The sequence below is a fragment of the Triturus cristatus genome, unplaced genomic scaffold (assembly GCF_964204655.1).
Source record: "Triturus cristatus unplaced genomic scaffold, aTriCri1.1 SCAFFOLD_216, whole genome shotgun sequence".
Lineage (NCBI taxonomy): Eukaryota > Metazoa > Chordata > Amphibia > Caudata > Salamandridae > Triturus > Triturus cristatus.
Window position 1 is genome coordinate 1,090,405 of NW_028187679.1, and position 23,933 is coordinate 1,114,337.

General features: G+C 46.0%; 1 protein-coding gene across 1 annotated transcript in view; it reads left to right on the plus strand.

The window, feature by feature from the left end:
- LOC146770973 (CD5 antigen-like) overlaps positions 1-23,933 on the plus strand; it is a 407,700-nt gene that overhangs the window by 317,271 nt on the left and 66,496 nt on the right. The window contains exon 3 of the mRNA XM_085640383.1: positions 22,847-23,167. Within this exon, the coding sequence (XP_085496509.1) occupies positions 22,847-23,167 (321 nt within the window). The remainder of the gene's footprint in view (positions 1-22,846; positions 23,168-23,933) is intronic.

The following is a 23,933-nucleotide window of genomic DNA, read 5'->3' on the forward strand; positions in this document are numbered from 1 at the left end:
AAAACTGTGATTTTATGGACTGCTACCATTAACCAGTGTCTCCATTCCAGGAAGGCGTCTCGGATGTCTAAGAGCTCCTTCTCTGCTATTGTGTAATTCTGTTCCGCTGCGTTGAGTTTCCTAGACATGAAGGCAATTGGATGTAGGCATCCCGTGGATTTCTGTTGTTGGGAAAGCACCGCTCCTATCGCTGAATCAGAGGCATCTGCTTCCACTAAGAAAGGTAGTTCCGGATCGGCATGTGTAAGGACGGGGGCCGTGATAAAAGCGTTCTTGAGAAGGTCGAAGGCTGTTTGGGTATCCTGGGTCCATAAAAACGGGGTCTTTTTACGAGTTAACTTCGTCAATGGCGTGACTATTTCTGAGAAACTCCTGATAAACCGGCGATAGAAGTTCGCAAACCCCAACAGCCTCTGTATTTCTTTGACGTTGTGTGGTCGAGGCCAGTCGAGAATGGCTTTCACCTTCCTTTCCGCCATAACTTGTCCAGACGGGGTAAGCATCACCCCCAGGAATTCCACCGTTGTGACGTGAAATTCACACTTTGTAATCTTGCAGTACAACTGATGTTTCCGCAGGGCTTGCAAGACCAAACGTACGTGACCGACATGTTCTTCTTCGTTGTCAGAGTAGATTAAAATATCGTCTATATAGACCACTACAAAAATATCCAAATACCGTCTCAGGACCTCATTGAGAAAGAATTGAAACGCCGCTGGGGCGTTACATAGCCCGAAAGGCATTACTAGGTATTCGTAAAGGCCGTATCTAGTTTTAAATGCGGTCTTCCATTCATCTCCTACTTTGATGCGAACTAAGTGATACGCACCCCTTAAATCTAGTTTAGTGTAGATGCCGGCGGCTCTCACTTGTTCCAACAACACAGGAATCAGGGGGAGAGGATACCGATTTTTGATGGTAATCTCATTCAACGCTCTGTAGTCAATGCAACATCTTAAATCTCCATTGGCCTTGGGAATGAAAAAGAGGGGAGATGCTGCTGGTGATCTTGAAGGTCTAATAAACCCCAGCTCGATGTATTTGTCCAAATATTCCCATAGATAAGTTGTTTTAGGTAGGGTAAGGGCATAAATTCTCCCACAGGGTACAACCGCTCCGGGAACCAAATCTATGCGACAGTCGTATTCTCTGTGGGGTGGTAACCTTTCGTCCTGGCTGTCGCTAAATACATCGGCATAGGGCGCATAGCATAAAGGAAGCGCAACGTCTTTCTCAGGTGCAGTGGCTACATGGTGGCTAATGGCTAAGATCCTTGATGGCCTGAGTTGTGGCGAAGTACAATGTAGTTTACAGTACTCAGACTCGAAGCTCACTGTCTTTTGGGACCACATGATTGTGGGGTTGTGCTTTTGGAGCCACGGTAGGCCTAGGATAACACCGTATTGTGAAGCGTGTATGATGCAAAACAATAGGGTTTCTCTATGGCAATCCTCATGAATGATTTCGTAATCCAGTGTGTTATGGGTGATGGGACCGGTTTCCAGCTCTTGTCCATCCACCGCATACACCTTCTCCGGAGTGGCCCGTGGGACCGTTTGCACTTTCAGTCGTTGTGCTTCTTTTATATCCATAAAACACCCGGTGGCTCCAGAGTCCACCATTGCCATCAGGTGTTGAGTTTCGTGGTTAACCCTGATTGCCAGTGGTATAAAAAAGTGTTTGGTGGTATCGAAATTGTATGCATCCACTGAAGGGATGGCGTATTCGCCTGAAGACTTCCCTTCTTTCTTCTTCAAGCCTTGCCGTTTCCCTCTTCCTTTTCCATGGTTAGGGCAGTGGTTTGTCCTACTCTTCCCCTACCATACCTGGGTTTTACCGGACATTCTCTGAGGAAGTGTCCCTTTTTCCGCAGTATAAACACAACCCTTGCTTCCGGCGATGATCCCTTTCGCTGAGCGTCAATGAGGCTCTCACCATGCCTATTTCCATTGGTTCGGGTTGGTTATTCGTTTTTTCCCCACTGTAGCTTTGATCGCTGAAACCAAACCCTTTCTCTTTCTTTTTGTTATCTCCTCGCCATTCTTTAAGCCGGTGATCTAACTGGAGTGTTAAGTCTATAAGATCCGTACATGTGCGAGGTTGAGGATCAATTTGGGCTATTAAATCTTTGAGTTCTTCGGAGAGTCCCTGGTAGAATATAGCGGACTGTTTAGCTTCTGGCCAATCTGTCTCTGCTACGAGTCTTCTAAAGCTGTTTAGATAGCTAATCAGCTCAGAGGATCCTTGGCGTAATTCCAAGAGATCTCTATCGCCCGAAAACGTGTCGGCTCTTCGGTCAAATGTTTTTTCGAAACTTTCCCTGAACTCTTCTCAATCATAAAGTTTCGGGTCGTCTCTCCGCACTATGGGGACTGCCCATTGAGTGGCCTCTCCTCCCAAGTAAGAAATCAAGAACGCCACACGAGCCTGATTCGTACTAAACATTTTGGGCTTGCAGTTGAAATGGAGGAGGACTTGTGTAAGGAACACCTGTACTTTTTTAATGTCACCAAAAAACCTCTCCGGTGGTGCTAACTGAATTTGTGCTGGCATCTCTACCACTACTGAAGGTGTGTGTGTCGTACCCCCTACATCAAAGGGATTTTTCTGCAGTCTATCTACTCGGGTATGTAGTGCCGCGGTCTCCTGATGTGACGCGGCTAGTTCAGCTTGTACAAGCGTCAATGCCGCGACTACGTCTTCTAAAGTGGCCATGATAAACTCAACACAACCAGGAGGACACTGATTCATGGGCCGATTATTCTGTCAGGCTTGCCGGGTCCGAATCCTCAGGGCTGTGTCGATGCTCTATGGGGGCCCACCTCTGAATCAACCCAAGTCTGGCTATGTAAACATACACAGACTTTTGGGGCAATTGAGCGGGGGAAGGAAAGGGTGGGGACTGCGGGGAGGGAGACCTGTGGGCGAGAGACAATAAACACAATGAGCACTTAGTATTCCCCTTTACTCTCTTACTCTAGTTACTACCCCCTCTCAATCCACCCTTTCGTACCTGTAAAGAAAAAAAGATGACCGGATCTTCACTTTAAAGAGGAGAAGCTGGGGCAATGGGCCTTGCTTATCTGGCTCTCTGACGTTTTTTGCGTACGTCCCCCGTAACTATAAAAGAGAAGCACACACATACACCAGAAAGGAAAACAAGAAGAAACATAGACTGCTACCACGGCAGCGCTATGATAATGCAGGTCTGTACAGTTCTTATTTGTAGAAATAGCTGGAAATCGTTAAATAACAGGTTTCTTATGCCTTTGGGGTTATCTCAATTCCCAAAAGGATGATGCTATATAAATGATACCTCTTCCTTTCTCAGTCATGATAGAACACAGGTTATACTGGTTTGTACAATGTCATGAACAAAAGAATAAAGTATTCGCTGCCTTGGGATTCCCAGAGAGATAACGTTACACTCATCCATCCATTCAATGGCTGTTACTCATACCACTCGCGGGAGCGTTTTCACCCCGCATGAAACCGGGATGGTTTCTCCAACGGGGTCAAGATAGCTGCCCAAGCGCCACTATGTGCGCGGTCGCTCCCCTGCACGGTGATGTTCTCACCTCCAACAGGGGAGTCACAGAAGTCTGGCAATATGTATGCCAGGTAGACTCTACAGGTGCGGTCGTAGGTTTGTGTCTTTTGACACTCTTACCGCCAACGGTGAGGCCAAGCGGGTGAAGTCAAATAATCGGCACCGCGGTCCGGACTGCAGGGCTTTTATTTCCTGGTTCCGGTCCGCCGCCGTCAGACGCGCAACGTGCTCGCGTTGCCTATCGGGATTTGTAGTTTTTTCCTTTCCGCATCTCACCAGCTCACACCGGCAGCGAGCGCGATCACGGAAAGGCAAGTTCCTGACAGAGACGTCCATGGTATCTGGACTTTATGCGGTGGCAGGCTAGGGTATGCTCTCTGTGTTGTGTCCAGTGTGCTCGCAGTTACCCCTCAATGGGCTTTCTCAGCCTTTTTGTATATAGTACGGTGGACTCACTTTTGGCTAGAGCTCCCCTCTGGGGGTCAGGTAAGCCAATTATATCCAGTGTTATCACCAAGCGTCATTGCTGGTCGCAGGAGTGCCCCGTCAGTGTCCGTGCATCCAAGGCATGACTTCTACCTGTTCGATCAGTCCCTCTCTCCTCTCCGCACTTGCCCAATGCGTGTATGGGCTATCGTCGGGGTATTCCACCAAAGGGCTGTTCTGCTGGGAGGGGCCAGGACTGGAGGCCGTTCCACAGCCATAACACTGTTCCCACGCATTGGCCTCCTCTTTCCCGTCCGTGCTTGAATACCCTCCAGTGTCTAGCGCTGTCTCTGGTGGTGATTGTAGAAGAGGGGTGTCCGGTTATTATTTGTTTAGTCGCCCTTGGTGCTGTGGGAGGGCTGTACTGTCTGTTGGCGGCTGCAGTTGAGCTATCACCAGGCCCTGGGACTGCCTCTCCTACTGTGTGTCTCTGGAGTGGTAAGGGCAGCAGGCCTCGAGGTGTCCCATCCTGGTTCTGATGCAGAGATGGGGTGGGCAATCTCTCTGTGGGCCTCATGCCCCCAACCCAGCCACACCACTGTCGCACTTGCACCTACCGGCGTCCATCCAGGTCGCAGCTGTGCCTGCGTGCACTCACGGACCTCCGGGTCCTTTTGCTTACAGTCCTGATCATGTCCCTGGTCCTTGTATTCTGAGAACTTAAGCAAATCTCTGAGAAAGGACTGAACCATACAATTAGCAAATGTATCTACCCTTATGGAGAAGTTAGAAGCATTGTATGTCCTGTTAAAAGCTGTCTATATTGTTTTTGTCTGTAGGGTCAGAAGGGAGGCATCTTCCAATATAATAGATCCCTGTGTTTGTAGACTTGCCATCATTGAATCCACAATTGCAGAGGCTGGAAACTCCTCAGCAAAATCTTGTATCAGATATTTCTTTGATAGAGATCTAAGGAAACATATGCGTGTCCATCTGTCTCCATTCTTATCTCACTATGTTTCATATTGCATCATGCAAGGGAAGGGATTCTGGTTCTCACCTCTTATCCGGCAAGAAAAAGTCATCTTCGTGGCCAGTTAAGTCAGGTTGTGGTAAAGAGAGATTATCATTCATGTGTTGAACAACCTCTGATAATCATTTTGTTGCACAACACGCCTCTCACCTCTTCTTCTGCGTCAACATCACCACTGTCCGGTTCCACGTCTGGATTCTTACTTTTAGACTGATCCTTCGCTACAAAAGCCTCAGCCACCTCCTGTTGAATAAGTCTCTGAATATCATCCATGGAAGGGACCAGCCATGAAGCAAGTTCTCCTCAGTCTCTTCCCCCGTGAAACCCCAGGCGATGTCACTTTCATATCATGTGACTTCTTTTCCTACTTTTTATGTTGCTCCTACATTCCGCAAATTGAGGAAAGAGCTTACTAAACAGCCAGTGGTGGAGCTACCGGTGGTGCAGCAGGTGCAATGCACAGGAGCCCAGAGGTGGGAGGGGTCACACCATAACAGCCCCTTGAGCCCTGGGAGGGCACATTAATACCCATGCTAGATTTCCAAAGGTGAAGACAGCACTAAAAATGAACATTTTGTTTTTATCTTGTCACACTTGCTGTGGTTTGGAAAGAGAGGTCAAATGCCAAATGCTCACTTATTCTTTTAACACACAGACTGGTAATTACTTTTCTTTCACTTACGGTAACGTGTGAGGAGGTGAACTATGTGAAAATCTTGCTGGTGTGAAAGGAAAGGACGTTGGCTGTAGTTTTCTTTTAACACACAACAACATTTAAATGTCTATCACTGAACTGGACATATATTTAAAAATAAATGAACAGAAAGGCACAAATGAAGCACTTTTTTATCCAATTCTATAGTGTGCTTGAAAAAAAGATTTTAAAAGGGTCAAAACCAATCAAGACACTTTAATTGATAATTCCCCAATGACAAATGTTCGCTGCAACCCAATTCCCACGCATAATTGTTTGTGCGCTATGTAGTGTATCAGTTAAATTGTGTCTGTGCAAATATAGTGACCATTTCAATGTAGCATGTGCTGTCTGTAACTGACAGTGGCCACCACACCATGATTAAGTAGTATATTTCTGACAGGTCGCTCCTAAAAGCGACACCAGTTACCTACTACCCCCTTAACTCTCTCCTGCTGAGTGGGCGTGGCTCATCGTGTCACTTGCACTTTGTGTGATGCTTGGGTTGTTCGGAATCCCTATGACCTCAGAGATGTAACATTGATGGCAGCACCCACAGTCTCAAAATTGTTCCAGCAACACTGTCTACCAGGCCACAGGAGCTCTTACACCACTGAGAGCTTCATGTCAGGTCCATCCATCCAATCCCCTCAGCTGCAGAAGTCAAACTCTGAACAGCAGAATCTACTGAAGCACCAGCGGGAAGCTGCAAAGGCCTCATTGCGCACACTCAATGGCCGAGCAGTGCGCATGCTCACTTTTGTAAATTCAGAGGGCGCCGTTCGGCCCAGGCTGCCTGACACCAGCAGAGGTCAAAGAAGACATCATGCCCATGCTGCTGGGTGGCTTCTGAAGACAAGACAGTGACAGTAATCACTGTTCAGCCTGACGGGTGGAGGGCAGAAAAAGGAAGTTAGAAAAAGAACATAGAGCTACTGAAGACAGAGAGCTGGAACAGGGAAAATGAATGATTTGAGTGTTATTTGTTTAATTTTATGCTAAAGAAAAATGTTTGGGTAACTTTAAGCAGCTTCTTGGGGTGCAGAATTGTTCCTCATTATATCTGGAAGCCTGAATCGTTATTCTTCTGAAAAATGTGAAAACCAGCCTAAATCTGGTTAAACAAGATGTTGCTCCACGAGCGAGATACTGAGAGGGACGGAACTTGAGTAAATGTTACTTACTGCACTGTAGTAGAGCTGGGCGAGCCAAGAAATTAACAAGTAGAGCTGAGTTAAGAGTTTATCTTGGCTGTAGGAGCCCATCTTGGATCTATAAGCCCATCTTGGCTCTAGGACCCCATCTTGGCTCTAAGAGCCCATCTTGGCTCTATGAGCCCATCTTGGCTCTAGGAGCCCATCTTGGCTCTAGCAACCCATCTTAGCTCTCTGAGACCATCTTTTCTCTAAGAGCCGATCTTGGTTCCAGGAGCCCATCTTTGCTTTAAGAGCCCATCTTGGCTCTAGGAGCCCATCTTTGCTCTAAGAGCCTATCTTGGCTCTATGAGCCCATCTTGGGTATAGGAGCCTATCTTGGCTCTAGGAGCCCATCTTGGCTCTAGGAACCCATCTTTGCTCTAGGAAACCATCTTGGCTCTAAGAACCCATCTTGACTCTAGGAACCTATCTTGGCTCTCGGAGCCCATCTTGGCTATAGGAACCCATCTTGACTCTAGGAACCCATCTTGGCTCCAGGAACCCATCTTGGCTCTAAGAGCCTATCTTGGCTCTAGGAACACATCTTGTTCTCCAGGAACCCACCTTGGCTCTAGGAACCCATCTTGCCTCTAGGAGCCCATCTTGGCCCTAGGAGCCCATCTTGGCTCTAGGAACCCATCTTGGCTCTAGGAACTCACCTTGACTCTAGGAACCTATCTTGGCTCTAGGAGCCCATATTTGCCCTAAGAGCCCATCTTGGCTCTAGGAGCCCAGGCACAAACTGAGCCATGATTTAAAATGTGATAAAGTGTCTTCAAAATTTAAAAATATATTTCTTTGACAGCATTCACCTAAGTACATCAGATTACATCACTGCATTGAGAGGCATTTAGTGAAATTGATTTTTACTGCTAAGAAACATTCATGCCACTGTTACCCATCAGTCTACCTGTGCCCTGTCCTTGCTTCCTGTGAGGACACTACCTAAACTCAGACAAGACGGAAGTCCTCATTCTCGGCTCCAACCCCTCAGCCTGGGACGACTCCTGGTGGCCGACCACATTGGGAACAGCTCCAACACCCACAGACCATGCACGCAACCTAGGGTTCATCCTCGACTCCCCTCTCTCCATGACAAAGCAGGTCAACGCCATCTCGTCCTCCTGCTTCAACATCCTCTGCATGCTCCGCAAGATCTACAGGTAGATCCCCATCGAAATAAGAAGAACGGTCACCCAGGACCTCGTCAGCAGCAGGCTGGACTACGGAAACGCCCTCTACGCAGGAGCCTCGGCCAAACCCCTGAAATAACTGCAACGCATACGAAACGCCTCTGCATGCCTGATCCTCGCCATCCCTCGCCACAGCCACATCACACCCCACTTGAGAAACCTGCACTGGCGACCCGTCAACAAGTAGATCACTTTCAAGCTCCTCACCAACACACACAAGGCACTCCAGAACACCGGTCCAACATGCCTCAACAGACAACTCAGCTTCTACACCCCCTACCGCCAGCTCCGCTCCGCCGTCCTCGCCCTCGCCACAGTCCCCCGCATCCGAAGAGTGACCTCCGGCAGCAGATCGTTCTTCCACCTCACCGCCAAGACCTGGAACACCCTCCCCATCCTCCTACGGCAGACCCAGGACCTGCTAACTTTCAGAAAACTACTCAAGACCTGGCTATTCGAGCAGTAGGAGCACCCCACCTCCCCTAGGTCCTTGAGACTCTCACGGGTATGTAGTGCGCTTTACAAATGTCTGATTGATTGATTGATTGATTGATTGATTGATTGATTGATTGATTGATCGATCGATTGATTGATTGATTGATTGATTGATAGTCAATTAAGTCAAACACAAGAGAGATTTTTGTAAAGCACTGATCCTCATGTAAATACATTTTTTCACATATCAAAGAAAATAAACATGGAGGCCAAATACAGTAAAACAATTGCCTAAAACCAAAGAATTTGGTCAAGTGGCCAAGCCGGGATTGGTCCCAGATTTTCTGGTCTCACATTGTGTAATTCATTCACTAGTCTCACGATCCTCAGGCACAGTACCCCCCAGAGGCACCTTCAGGCAACTCCGACTCTGATTACAAAAGAAAAGAGAAACAGGGTGGCCAGATGGGGGAAGGAAACTTAGCATAGCTACACCAGGGAAGGAGATCTGAAAATCAAAATGGTAACCAGCTAGAATGCATGTGTATTGGAAAGTGGATTAATAATAGTGATAAGTAGGGACCTACTATGCAATAAACGGGTCAGTAAAGGTCTCAATAAATTATTCCTTTGCTCAACACATGGTAGCAGGCAACAAGCCAGCAGGCATAACTTAGAAAACAGATATGTAAAGCATTGAAGTTCTTCCATGCGTAGGACGGCCCCCGCCGTCCAACGTCATGGAGGACATGGGCGTCGGATGGACGGCGGCCGTCCAATTTGCGCACGCAAGGAATTCTCCCGTACAGCGGGGGAATTCACGCCGCGGCAAAGCGGTTAAAAACTCCAATACATTAAATAAGTAGGACACAATACACAATGAAAATCCAACACCAATACATAAAATAAATAAAACACAATACACAATAACAGTCCAACAACAATTTACAAAAATAGGTCATATTTTTATGAACAAGTAGACAGAAAAACAGCAAACATCTAATGTAGGCAACCGGAGATATGATTTTATAAAATATAAAAACTTTCTAGTGCTTAGAAAAAAATAGTCCCAACTTGACTGGGACAAAGCTGAAGTTTGAGGCTGACTGCGACGGAGCCCTGGTTAGATACACTAAGTGAGAAGAAGCCTCGGTCAAAATTTTACCTTTCACTTGGGAACCGTTCTTGAGGATTTTCTCTCTCGATGTTGAGCGGGCTTCTCCAGCAGGCCAAATTCTCTGTGGCTTCATCGACTTGGTCCAGAGGGAGACCCTTGTCAACTCCTGAAGGTCTTGAGCTCTGGAGCTTTCAGCAGTAAGAACTTAAAATTCAGGCTGATTTGTGGTTTGATGTCCCCGGCTTGACTCTCGATGTCGAATTGGTCACCTTACAGAATTTCTTCCAAAAGTTGCTCCAAACTTCTCAGAACTTCAGAAACTTTTTCCTGAAACTCCTCTTGTGGGTTCAAAGTGTCCAAAACACAAATCCAAGGGTCTAGAAGCTCTGAGATGGTCCTGGGAAGTTTGGGATAACAATTCCCCCAATGCACCTGGCCAAATCCTTAACCCCTTCAGCGCTGGGCGAATTCCGCCGCGGTGCTGAAGGGTTCGAGCGCGGGCGGGACCATGACGGAACGGTTCCGTCATGAGCACAGCTCAACCGTGGCTCATGACGGAACCGTTCCGTCATGAGCATGGAAGGGGTTAAAAGTCCAGTCGATGCACTCCAGGATGGGGACATCTTGCTGGAGATGATGCAGATGAGCTCTGTTAACCTGTAGATTTCAGGGAGTCCACTCCTGAATCCTTGTAAAGCCAGGAAAAGCCGTTAGGGCTGTAGTACCTGATTGTGCAGTAGGTGCAGTCCTTCGGAGCTCAGTCGTTTGGGTGTAAGCAGGAGTGTCCTTCTTCTCCTTGGTGTTTCAGGCACCAGATCTGAGTTGCTTAGAAACTCTTCCATATTTATGCTGTGTCCCTGGGCATCAAGAAGGTGGGCACCACTGACCAATGGAATGCAGGGTGCCACCCTCAGGTGTGACCATTTCCTCCAAAGTGTGACATATTCTTGTCCCTGAAAGCACTATTGTTCCAAAATCCAAGATGGAGAAGGTCTTTCGTGAAGATTTAGATGTGGCTAAGGCAAATCTATTCTCTAACCCTCTCCTTCCAACCTCCACACTAATCTATTTTCATGGGCTCCTATGCCTGTGGTGCAGGAAGCAGGGGTAGGCCTGTGCTATCCCAAAGTGTCATTCTCCCTTTCAATATCAGTTTGGCCACCCCACCTCCATTCTGCCTTCTGCTTCTACAGTTTCAGTTCTCCTCTCCTCGCACACTAGCAGACCACTTCACACCTCGTTAAAACAGCCTGGCTCAGCCTGGAAGAGGCTGGCCAATCAGGAGAGGGCAGCTGGAAGCTTCGATTCTGGCTTACGGAACAGAAAGCTCTATAACGTCTTTTCTGTAGTAGTTTTTATAAATCAAACAGTGGCAAGTTGTTGTATGTTTCATAACCATCATTTAAGTCCTTAAATGGCATTTCTAGCTAACTCCTTTCAATATTTATACTTAAACAAAATATTCAGTGTTAGCCTATGAAGCTAGTTGTCTACAATGGTGGGAAATGAAATTGGTAGTTTTTCCCTCATTAGGGCTTATAAGACATCTTTTATAATGTCCCTGCTTATAATTACATGGCACCCTATCCCTGAGGCACCTCAGGGAGACCTTAGGAGTGACATATATAAAAATAAGGTAGTGGAAATGTTGGAAGTACCTTTTAATTCAAAGTCAAATTTGTATATAAATATGATGTAAAGGCAGTCTAAAAAACTGCTCTGCCTTTAACATATCAGCAGGCAACACAGTAGTACACACTTAAGTGCATTGAGTCCAGTGGGTCTCTAAACCTACATATCCTATATATTTGGGACTTACATCTAGGCTGTCAGTACCAATTGTAACTAACTCCGCATTACTACATTTGTTTGTGTCTTTAAAGGATGCTTATACTTGCTGGTACATTAGTACCGCATTTGTTACGTGTCTTTAACGGAGGCTTATACTTGGCGGTACTGTAGTACCACATTTGTTACGTGTCTTTAACGGAAGCTTATACTTGGTGGTATTATAGTACCACATTTAATTGTGTCTTTAAAGGAAGCTTATACTTCTGTTACTTTAGTACCACATTTGTTTGTGTCTTTAAAGGAAGCTTATACTTGGTGGTATTATAGTACCACATTTGTTTGTGTCTTTAAAGGAAGCTTATACTTGGTGGTACTGTAGTACCACATTTGTTACGTGTCTTTAAAGGGAGACTGTGATGCTCTTGAGCGGTGCTGTACATCTAACGTGTGAGTGAAGGAGTCCCTGCGCTCCTGCTTCCTGTGCGCTATCTTTTTCTGTGTGATTTAGGCCTGACCAAAAGACTGTTTTAGCTGCCTCACCAGTCTCATGTTTTCTCAAAATTAGTACATAATATTGCTTAGAGAAAATGGCTTCAGGTAAGCCCACTAGGGTTATTCATCAGACTGAGTGTCATTCATGTATCAGTTCAGCCCTTCAGAACAGCATCCATACAACAGGGCAGTGGGTCAACTCTCTTCAGCCGATGGCATGGTACCAATGTTTGGCTCTGCTAGCAGATAATCGCTGCCCTTTAGGCCATCAGGCAGTCTGAGTAACAGTATTTTGCCTGCTTACTCTGTGTTCTTCTGCATCCAGAGAAGTCTGACCTCAGGAGATATTTCCTTTAGTTCAACCCCAGCAGTTCATCTGCAAGTGCAGACTAGTGATATTTGAGCAGTGACAGCACCAGCTGCTTCACTGCCATTGCTACTGGACAACAGCTTTCCTCTGCAGATCGCCAGGCGTCACTGCTGTAAGCTTCAAATCTGTGCCACCATTCTGCATACTCCATCATTCTTTACTGTTCCAAGATGGCAGACCAGTGTAAAGCTTTAGGGGCATATTTACAAGCTGGCAATAAATAATTTTATCGCCTAATTAGCAAGGCCACACTAACGCGTGAAACCTTGCTTTAGCGTGGGGATTCCTAACGCCCAGCTTTGCAACTCTAATGAGATGCAAAGTGGGCGTTTCTGACCTAACATCACAGGAGAAATGTCGCTAAGCGACATTTCTCCTATCATCAAGCCCCACGCTATGAAGCATAGCGTCAGGAAAAGTAGCGATAACCCCTGTTATCACTACTTTCCTTATGCCTGCTTCAGGACTGACTTAGCATGTTATCCTATGGAAGCCACCAGCTTATCATGGCTACGTTTGTGAGTCCCTATCAGCAAGCTAACGCCACATTGCGTGAGATTATCGCTGGGTTTCCAGCGATAATCTCATGTTAGGCAGTTAGCGTGAAGATTTTCATCGCTGAGGAGGTAAGCGTTGCTAATAGCACGCTATCTCAGCGATAAAAATCCACGTTACCCGGCGATAATTATCCTCACGCTAAGAGCGCTGAGCAATAATTATCGCCGGTTGTTGCTGATATGCCCCTTAGTTTAAATTTTTTATTGAAGAACATGCCATCCACATTTACTTAACTTTTTTTCTTTTGTTTTTCTTAAAAGTTTTATTTATTTATTTTAGCATATGTATTTTAGCATAAGTATTTTTTTCCAAGTCTATTCCTTGCAAAGGTCCATTAAGAACAGACTCGCGTAGTCTGCATTGCTTGTCTGAGTGTGGCTAATGGGAGCTTAGATAATCTCGGTTGACATTCGGGTCCATATATACTAACATTCCTGCAACGCAGTGTACCAAGGCAACCTGCTGTGCTGCGTTGTGTGAATGGAGAGGGCAGAGAAGTGCCATATCTACTTCAGGCAGCCTAGTGCCAATACAATCACCCTTCCAAAATGGTGCAAAGGTGCCGGCCTACAAGGAGAATTGTTTTTGTGCAGGAACAGTTAATTTCCTGCACAAAAACAATCTCTACAGGCATTTTCCTCTTTCTATGTGTGCTGCAGATAGAGGAAATATTGAGGAGAAAAAAGATGTTTCTCCTTGTTACGCCATCTTCTGTGAGGCGTAATGAGTTCAAACAATCCCAGGTTTACAAACCTTTGTAAATCTGGGATTGCGAGAAATCTACAGGTGGATGCATGGGAACGCTCATGGTCCACCCATGAAAAGACTCCCAGAATGAAATGTAATGCAATGCACCACAAGCTGCATTACTTTCTTTATTGCAAAGCCATGCTAGGCGGTGCAAATTGCCCCTCCATTGGCTTTGTAAATATCTACTAGCGTTTTGCGTCATTGATGAGCCACAAAGGTGGTGTATCCATGACACAAAATGTTAGTAAATATGCCCCCGATGCTTTAGTGTAACTTACTTCAAGAGCTTTGAATTACACCAGTGGACCGATGTTCCAGATTCTCTACCTGCGCCTCCTCTGCCACCCTAAGTTCAAACTGTTCTCCTTCCTAGTGAGTGATTTACCTGTGTGTGAGCGATGTCCTTGTCGGAGTGCACAATATCCACCATGTTTTGTGAGTGCTTTGCGAGGAATTCGTCTGTGTGGATGTCTGATTAACATTGGCTTTGTGAGTGCAGGGTAAATGATCTAATGATCGAAAGTTGTCGGTGTGAGTGCAGATTAAAGCTAATGCCTGTGTGAGACCAGCAAATGCCTGGACGAGACCAGTCTGAGAAACATGCCAGACCAAAACCTTCCTTTTTAATACATATTAATTGCTCGTATTGTAGGCACTACACAGCCCAAAGTACAGTGTGCAGTGTATTTAAAAATTAGGACATGTTCTTTTAAGTTTTACATGTTTACAAACTCCTAAAATTGTCTCTCACCACTGCGAGGCTTGCCTCTCCAATAGGATAACATTGGATTGCATTATTTTACTTTCTAACGGCCAGCTTGTGAATGGGAACAGGTCACAGCTCATGTTTGACGTCTTTGAAATTGTAATTAAAATTTGTCTTTAATGGTAAAGTCAGATTTTAAATGATAATTTGGAAATTGTAACTTTTAGAAATTTGGCGTGTTCCTGACTTTGCTATTCAGTGCCTGCAGTCTGTTCCTGGATCACATGACTTAGTGTATTTGGCAAATGAACTTTCCTCCCACCTAGCCAGACACAATAGAGAGCTTAGGTGTGTCTGGAGGGGCCATTGCTGGCAGGATGGGGTGCGGAGCTGGGCACAGCCCCACTTGCAACTGAATAGGCTGTGTCCTGACTTCTCACAAAAAATAGCATACCCACTGTAGTTAGGCTGGATCTAGTGAAGAGGAAGCAGGAAACATGAGCATACCAATGGGAATTCTCTAGAAACGTCTCCCACTTCAAAGAAGGCACCATGTATAAATGGTGGACATCAGACACCTCCTATTCTGTACTTCTCTGGACCTGTAGAAAACTTTGCCAGGAAGAAGGACTGCTGTGCCGCTGAAGAACTGCCACGCTACTAGACTGTTCCCCAACTGGACTACTCCCCTGCTGGATTGCTGCCCTGCTGCTCTGCTTCCCTCTTGCATGAGTGAAAGGGACCGGACCTGCACCTAGAACTCAGGACCACTAGAGTGGCTGCAAGAGCTAGTAGACTGGTCGCCTGATCAGGGACAGAACAGGCTCCAACAACCTAGAACCTGGGCTCTGTCCTCTGTGATTCAGGTCCTCCCAAGTAGTGCCACTTCAGTCCAGGACCCTTGTAAGTGGACCTAAAAGTCCTCTGCCTACCCAACTGTGGTCCCAGCAGAACCAACACATCACCTGTGTGGAACAGCACAAACCAGAGCAGAATCAATGTATCTCCTCTGCTGTGTGGTGTGTCCCTGATGTAGGACTTGAAATCGCAGCCCGCAGCCCATCAGGTCCGCCGCTGCCTGACACATCTCCATGCAAAGGCTTTGCATTTAGCAAGCCATCAGAACCACTTCTGCACAACACATCTCCACACAAGTTCTTCACATCGTTCCTCAAAGGCCATCGGAACCATGCTGCACAATGCACCTCCTCGCACTGAACTTTGAACTCCTTTGCTGCATGATGCAACCTTGATGTATGACTATGCAACCAGGATCTAACGTACTTTGCATGTGATTCTCGCTCCATCATGTGCGGCCTGAACTAGTGAGTTTGGGTTGGTCTGGCGTGACCGGATTACCACAGTTGACTCTTTTGTGCTTTTTGGTTCGATTTTCACTTAAATCTTTAAAATTGCATATCTGCTGTTTTTTAGATTGGATTATTGTTGTTTTGGTCTTGATTCATTTAATACATTTTACACAATTGTTCTAAATTGTGTGGGATCCTTATTGTGTGGTATTTTCACTTTATTACTGCATAGATACTTTACACATTGCCTCTTCTTTAAGCCGGACTGCTTTGTGCCCACCTACCAGAGGTTTAAGCACAGGTTAAGTCAGGGTTTACTTGTGACTTCACTCTGAGAAGGATTGTGGTTGCTGCTTGAGTAGAGTTTTAAACCCCTCAACCAGTAAGCCAATTTCTTACATCCACTTATTGTTTTTAGATGCAGTAGGGCTTACTCTGCTTTAGACGTAAAGAGCAAGTTTAGAGCCAGTTTAGTTACTTATAGATGTTGTAGGACCAATGGAGAAGGGTGGTGTGCATATTTTTTGTCAGGGCTCGCACCTTTTTTTCTAAGCATCACTGCTTGTCAGAGAGAGGGTTCCTATTTATGAATGGCGAAATCACATTGCCCCATAGCACAGTCTTTCCATTAGCCTAGAGAATATTGGGAGAAGGCACAGATTCCTCTTTCTCAGGATGGTATCAATGCAGATGGTCAGTCAACCTCTGCTTGTCCAGGCGCTGTTTGTAATAGAAAATGCTGAGACGCCAGTGTTTCACCACTGGTGCTACATGTGCTTGGTCCAGGCCTAATAACACCAGGGTGTGTTGAGCGATTCCCCCTTCCAGTATTCTACAGTTTCTCAGTGCCACCAGGTGCTGTGGACCCCACAGAGGTAGGTGCATTCCCTATCCCGGTAGTGGGCAAGGCGCCATGGATCTGTCAGTCCAACATTACATCAGTCAATAGTGCATGGTCTTTTGCGTTCATCCTATCATCACAACTTCCCATCCTATCAGTGTAAGATTCCAGGGACAGCTTCCAGTTCCCTCCCACCACAAGACAGTTGTGTCCAAATTCAACAAAGAGTCTTGACAGAGAAGACATGAAGTTGCTCTTTGGGCGTTCACTGCATAGACTGCCTCCGCCATGATCTTTGAGCCCATGGTAATGATCCTTGCAAAAACATAGAGTCCCTCATCGTCCACCCAAGTATTTTGGATCATACACTGGAGTGACATCCTAAATAGGATAGCAACCCACATTTTTTAGGGTTTCTTAGCGACCCCTATAGTCTGCAGGATACATCTAAACCACCGCTTTAATTGGCGCTAATTACTCTCCCCACCAAATCCTGTTACATTTTGTACGATTCCAGTCAAGAGAGGTGGGTTACTTGCAAACGTGCATTTTCAGGTGATTTAGTAGCTATATAATCTTGTTATGTTATATGGATTTGTGGAGCACACTTATAACCCGTGAGAGTATCCAGGAACTTGAGCTGCTTACTAGGACGAGCGCGATACCCTATACCAACGGTGGAGGATCTATGGTGATTAGTTGAAGAGCCAGGTATTCATCTCATGGAAGTCAAGTAGTAAAGAAGAGGTCCTGATGTGTTGGGAGAGGTCGTTCGAGGCAATGTAGGAAAAAGAGTTGTCTCCGGCTCTGGTACTGCGGATGATTGGCATCTGTGTATAGGAGAGGGCCAATGAGCACAGCTTTCTGGTAGGTTGGTAGAAGTGTGGGGAGTGGTTGAGGTAGGCAGGTTCAGTATTGTGAAGAACCTTGAGCGTGTGGGTGAGCAGTTTGTATTGGCAGCGTTAACAGATGGTCAGTTGAGTTTCCTGAGGTGGGGTGAGATGTGGGTTCAGTGAGCGAGGTCGAGAGTGAGTCTAGCTGTGACATTCTGAGTGGTCTGGAGTCTCTATAGGAGGTGCGTTGAGATTCTGGTGAAGAGTGTGTTGCAGTAGTCCATGTATGCAAGGACCTTTTCTTGTTTGATGAAATGGGTGAGTCCATTTACATTGAACAATAGCAGATGCAATCTCTTGGGATGATTGCGATCCATCCGCAATTAGTGCACAGGTTCTAGCATTGCTAGTGAGAGGGATCTAGCTTCAAGGTGGAAAAAGAAGGTTGATGAAGGGAGAGAAGACATGGCCAAGAGGCTTTGGAGTCAGCCTTGAGGAGGGTGCAGGAGAACAGTTATTTTGGGCAGAGATTTGGGAGCTGTGGTGTGTCCAACTGAGAGCGATGTTGAAATTCCAAGGAAAGCGAGAACGCCATTTCAGTGAGTTAAGGTAGGCTGAACGCAGTGAGTGATGACTATGTGTGCTACGTCCTGATTCGCTATGATTTCCTAATTCATGTGGCATCTGGAGCGCGCGTACCCCCTCAGCCCATGTGGGATTTATTGGGGCAATCTCCCCAGACCATTGTGATGACGCTGCACCTATCTGTAGGATTGAGCAAGAGTTTCCTGCTTGTGTGTTTGCCTGCCAGCTATGCACCCCCCCCCCCTGTGACCCATCAATCAGTAATCCCGAACCTACGTCGCAGGCGCTAACTGACTACATACTCACCAGGCGCTTTACAAGCTTGCTTATTATGTATCGAGTTAGATGTGGAGTTTGGGACATATGATTCTAATAATGAGGACATTAGTTTATTTTTAACAATAAACGCATCAATATCCATATTAACAAAGTGCAGCAGTCAATTGCACCTCCAGTGGGCTGCTTGCTGTCATTAGGACCAAATGTTTCCCTTGCAACTTGTCTAGTCTGCCTCTATCTTGTCATGTGTCCCAGTTAGGCCTAGTAGGACCTGCTGCCATGTTTAACTGAACACGGCTCTTTCCTAAAGTTGGCTTCAATTTGCCACATTGACACATTGACGTTTGACACACATTTGCATTCATGACACTTGAGTTAGTTTCTTGGAAAAAACGACCTTTCTAACATGAATAAACTTCACAAGATTACTATCACACTGCCTTGGTATTGTGTACAAGGCCCTCACAGGTGTTGAGCAAATGTGTTAATGATTTACGTCCATATGGCGACACAGCTATCTGTGAATACAAGCCATGGCAGCCTGATCATAATATGGGCAAGGACGTCTTTTTCTTTATAGAACCTTTTGTTTCCAAGCATAATCAGAGAAGACACTTTGGCTTACTTCGAGAGGTGCAAAAACAACAGTCGATGGACAGAATGCAGAACAATGTCATACATTCAACCCAGTACAGAGATCTGGGCCTAAATCCATCGTTTTTTGCTCACCATGCCATTCCAGTTTGAACCCAGCCATATGCAAATCAGTCTTGATCCTGTGCCTCATAGGAACAGTCCAGCCCGAACTGCCAAGCCAGGTCCTCCCTGAACTGGAAACAAGCATCCTAGGACCGGTTTCGGGGGTTTCACCCCTGTTCATTGGATTTAGGCCCAGATCTCTGTACTGGAAAGAATGTATGACATTGTTCTGCATTCTGTCCATCAACTGTTGTTTTTGCATTTGGTCTGCCAAGAAATCCCCTTCTGGAGCATATAGTCCCTTTACCTGGTGGGTAGGAGTGTTGGAGCCCCTCTTGGTCACAAACTGAACACCCCTCAGGTAGGTGTCTGTCAGCTGCTAGTCAAAAACTTCAGCATGCAGGGACCCCTCGAAGTCAGCAGAAGTGGCTTCTCTCATTATGTTAGTAAACAAAAGGCTGTATATAGAAAATGTCATACTTGCCTCGGGCCGAGATTGTAATTGATCAACCATTGTTTGTGTTCTACAGATAGCTGCGTCGCTATATGGACGTAAATAACAAACACATTTGTATCACGCATGTGAGGGCCTCGCACCTAATGCCAAGGCTGTGTGATAGTGTTCTCACAAAGTTCTTTTGTGTCAGCAACGTCAGTGTTTCGTACCCAAGCATTGTAAATGCAAATGTGTGTCAAAGGTCGATATGACAAAGGGAAGGCAACTTTAGGAAAGAACCATGCACATGTAAAGTGACACTATTTCCTTCCAGGCCTTACTCGGGCACATGACAGCCCCAGAGCCTGAGTGAGCATCCTGTGAGGGGGAAGGTTACCCAATCATTGCTTTTCCCCTGGCCCTCTCTTCACACATGAAAGAGCCATGGTGAGAGAAGGTGAGGTGGGACGGGGAAGAAAGGACCGCAGCAGCTGGCTTCCACACCAGCAAACGAGCAAATGCCTGGTAAACAGGAGTCAACTTGACTGCGTTGGCTTAGGAACCTTGGGTGCCGCATAAGTGCAGTAGAAACACCCAATCCTGTTAAGAAAAGAGCCCACTAGAGGCACGACAGAAGGAAGGAGAAAAAGACAAATGTACCCACCTCGAGCAGCTGATTCAAAGGGCCACATTAGGGTCTGATGCTTACAAAACAAATGGCACATTGGACTGCAGTGTCCTAGGAGGCCTAAAAGGGACTGGCTAGCTTGTTGATCGGCCTTTTCATAAAGCTGCTCTCCTTGTCTTATTAGGAACTCAGGAGAATCCTGTAGTTTTAGGGGTTATGGCTTGCTATTGCACAGTGTGTTCGAGTTGCCTCCAGCATAGGAACACCAGGGTACATTAAGAGCCTCATTTATATTTCGGAGAACGGGTTACTCCATCAGAAAAATGACTGATAAACCGTCTACCAACATATACATTCCATTATGTTCCATTCGATTTATATTTTGGCGGATGGGATATCCAACACCATTTTAATAGAGTAACCTGTTCACCCACATATAAAGCATGCCCTTAGTGGATTATTTGATCTTTGTGACCTTTTCTGCTGTGCGGTCCAAGGAAAGTGGTTTATTATAGGGTGCGGTTGTGTGACCGCACAGTTTTGATAAACTCACTACCTGTTCTGGGTCAAGTGAGGCTCATTTTTTAAACCTCTGCTCAACCCAGTTTAATGTTCATGGCCCACTTGTGAGGGCTTGTCCAAGGGCTGATTGTAATTTTTTAATTTTGCAGATTCCTAATGTGTGTCATGTTACCTTTAGGTGGAAGTACCCAGTAATGGATGAATGCTCACCTCTAATGTCTGCTGTGCCTTACACATCATGAGCTCAGAACCTGGAACTCAGCTTCTCAGGTTCTGTGGTGAATAATTTTAGTACCAATGAACTACGTAATACTAAACAACAGCTAAATTTGGAGAATGTATGGGATGAAGCATTATATAAGTGCTATAAACAAAGGAATTGATAAGGGCAACAGTAAGAAACGTTGGCTGCCAAACGCATAGTCAGCTTACCCAAGCGGACCACCAGGGTTACACTAATGGAGCAAAATTGACTCCTTCAGAGTAAACCTTTCTCCGATGACCAGAGAAAGCATGAGACGTCGGAGGTAAGCCATACAACCACCCACCCTTTATAGAACGGGTGGTCAGATGGCATTTTTTACTGCCTGTCAAATTCACATATATCCTGGCAGTGAGGGACAATTAAAATAAAAAATGAAATACACCTACACTGTGGGAGAAAATACAACTTCCTGGGTGTTGGGGCTATTTGTTTTTACTTATCCACAAACAAACTCCCGCTCTAGATGACTTTGTATAAAGCGCTGCGATGGTGGTTCTTTTAAACCCATAGAGTGGTCTTAGGGCCGACAGTGAGCTTTAAATTTGGTGGGTGGAGTATTGCTGAACATACCACCCTGACCGCCTTTACTCCAGCGCACAGCACCCTGGCTGCCTTTACTCCAGCGCATACCACCCTGACTGCCTTTACTCCATCGCATACCACCCTGGCTGCCTTTACTCCAGCGCACACCTCCCTGGCTGCCTTTACTCCAGCGCATACCACCCTGACCGTCTTTACTCCAGCGCACACCACCCTGGCTGCCTTTACTCCAGCGCATACCACCATGACCGCCTTTACTCCAGCGCATACCACCCTGGCTGCCTTTACTCCACCGCATACCAGAGTGACCACCTTTACTCCAGCGCATTCCACCCTGGCTGCCTTTATTCCACCTGCCAAACTCTAAACCAAGCCACCAGTGTGGGAATTATAGACTGCTGAATTCTATAGTCTAATAATATTTTAATTTTCGTCTAGGAAAGACTCTAATATTGTTAAAGTTATCCATCCAAAAAACCTTCAGGGAACTGATTTTATTTTGCAGATGCACATGATTGTTTAAGACCCGTAAATAATGTTGTATCATGTATTATCAACAGCTTATTCATACACATTTAATATACTTATGTATTTAATGGTGAGCTTGTGCTAATATGCCAGAATCTATAAATGGCATGATTCATTCACAGACCTCTTTTAGATCTTATTAGGGCTATAAATTCAGGATTTACAGCAGGACAATGCTCAGCTTCTCAGATCTGTTTGCCCATCCCTGATCTCAGGGAGGAGAAGCAGTGAAACCTTCTGACTGCTGATGTTGTATCTCTTTACTGACCTTTGATTGTCTCCCTTCTAGAGCGGTCAATGTACTCAATATCTGTTCCCTTCTCTCCACTGGTCACAGGTGGTGTTGATGAGATATTGCATCTCTTTACTGACCTTTGATTGTCTCCCTTCTAGAGTGGTCAATGTCCTCAATATCTGTTCCCTTCTCTCCACTGGTCACAGGTGGTGTCGATGAGATATTGTATCTCTTTACTGACCTTTGAATGTCTCCCTTCTAGAGTGGTCAATGTACTCAATATCTGTTCCCTTCTCTCCACTGGTCACAGGTGGTGTCGATGAGATATTGTATCTCTTTACTGACCTTCGATTGTCTCCCTTCTAGAAGTGGTCAATGTCCTCAATATCTGTTCCCTTCTCTCCACTGGTCACAGGTGGTGTCGATGAGATATTGTATCTCTTTACTGACCTTTGAATGTCTCCCTTCTAGAGTGGTCAATGTACTCAATATCTGTTCCCTTCTCTCCACTGGTCACAGGTGGTGTCGATGAGATATTGTATCTCTTTACTGACCTTTGAACGTCTCCCTTCTAGAACTGGTCAATGTCCTCAATATCTGTTCCCTTCTCTCCACTGGTCACAGGTGGTGTCGATGAGATATTGTATCTCTTTACTGACCTTTGATTGTCTCCCTTCTAGAAGTGGTCAATGTCCTCAATATCTGTTCCCTTCTCTCCACTGGTCACAGGTGGTGTCGATGAGATATTGTATCTCTTTACTGACCTTTGATTGTCTCCCTTCTAGAGTGGTCAATGTACTCAATATCTGTTCCCTTCTCTCCCATTGTCAACAGGTGTTGTCGATAAGATTCGCTTGGTCAATGCCGGTGACGAATGCAACGGGAGGGTAGAGGTCAGGCATGAGAAGAGATGGGGGACGGTCTGCGATTCTCACTGGGATATGAAGGATGTTGAGGTGGTCTGTAGACATCTTGGATGCGGATCAGCATTAAGAGCACCAAACAACAATGGAGTGTTTGGAGCAGGATGGCACCCAGTGTGGCTGAGTCAGATTCGATGCACAGGAGCAGAGGCATCCTTCTTCGACTGTCCTCATGATGCGTGGGGACATAATGCCTGTCACATCAGAAGTGATGTTGGAGTGCAATGTTCAGGTAATAGAAAGAAGTACAGAGGAACAATTAAGTTATGAAAACTAATATCATGAAAGATATGAATGTAGTAATGCTATGACTGCTGAAGGATTGGATTGGATTGGAGTGGAGAAGTGTGGCTCAATGGTTAGAGTGGCAAACCCTGATGCAGAGGTCTGGCCCGGGACCAGGGTTCAATTCCCGCCTCGGCGGCTCTTGGATTCAATTTCCCCGGACCTGATAATTCTCGCCTCGGTGCCTATTCTAATAATCCACTGTGCAACTCTGGGCAATAGCTTGCTTAATCTCCACAACGGCCCCCACAGCGCTAGGATGCCTGGCTTCATCTTGGGGATGCCCAGGAGTGGACATCTCACAGGAAAACCAGGAAGGGTTCCACAGCGGTATGAATACAGCGCTACGAGACCCCTGGGTAGAAGTGTGCTATATAAGTACAAACACATTTACATTTACATTTACACATCAATATAGGTATCCCAGAGTGTGATGCAGGATGACTCATTGATAGTGGCAGCCAATCACAGTGCCTGTGTCTCTCTTGTGCACTGCAGCATCATGGTAGGGAATTACCATATAATGGAAATCTCAACACCTCTACTGGGTCATGCATGAGAGGAGGCAGCAGAGCTTCAAGAGTCAATCAACAAGCAGGTATCTTCAATCACACACTGTCTACTTCTGGAGAAACCCCCAAATCTGGAAAGGAGGTTTGGGGGCCTTGAATGTTCAGCCCTTTGCATCCGTGCTTCCTTGTGAGCTGGGCTGG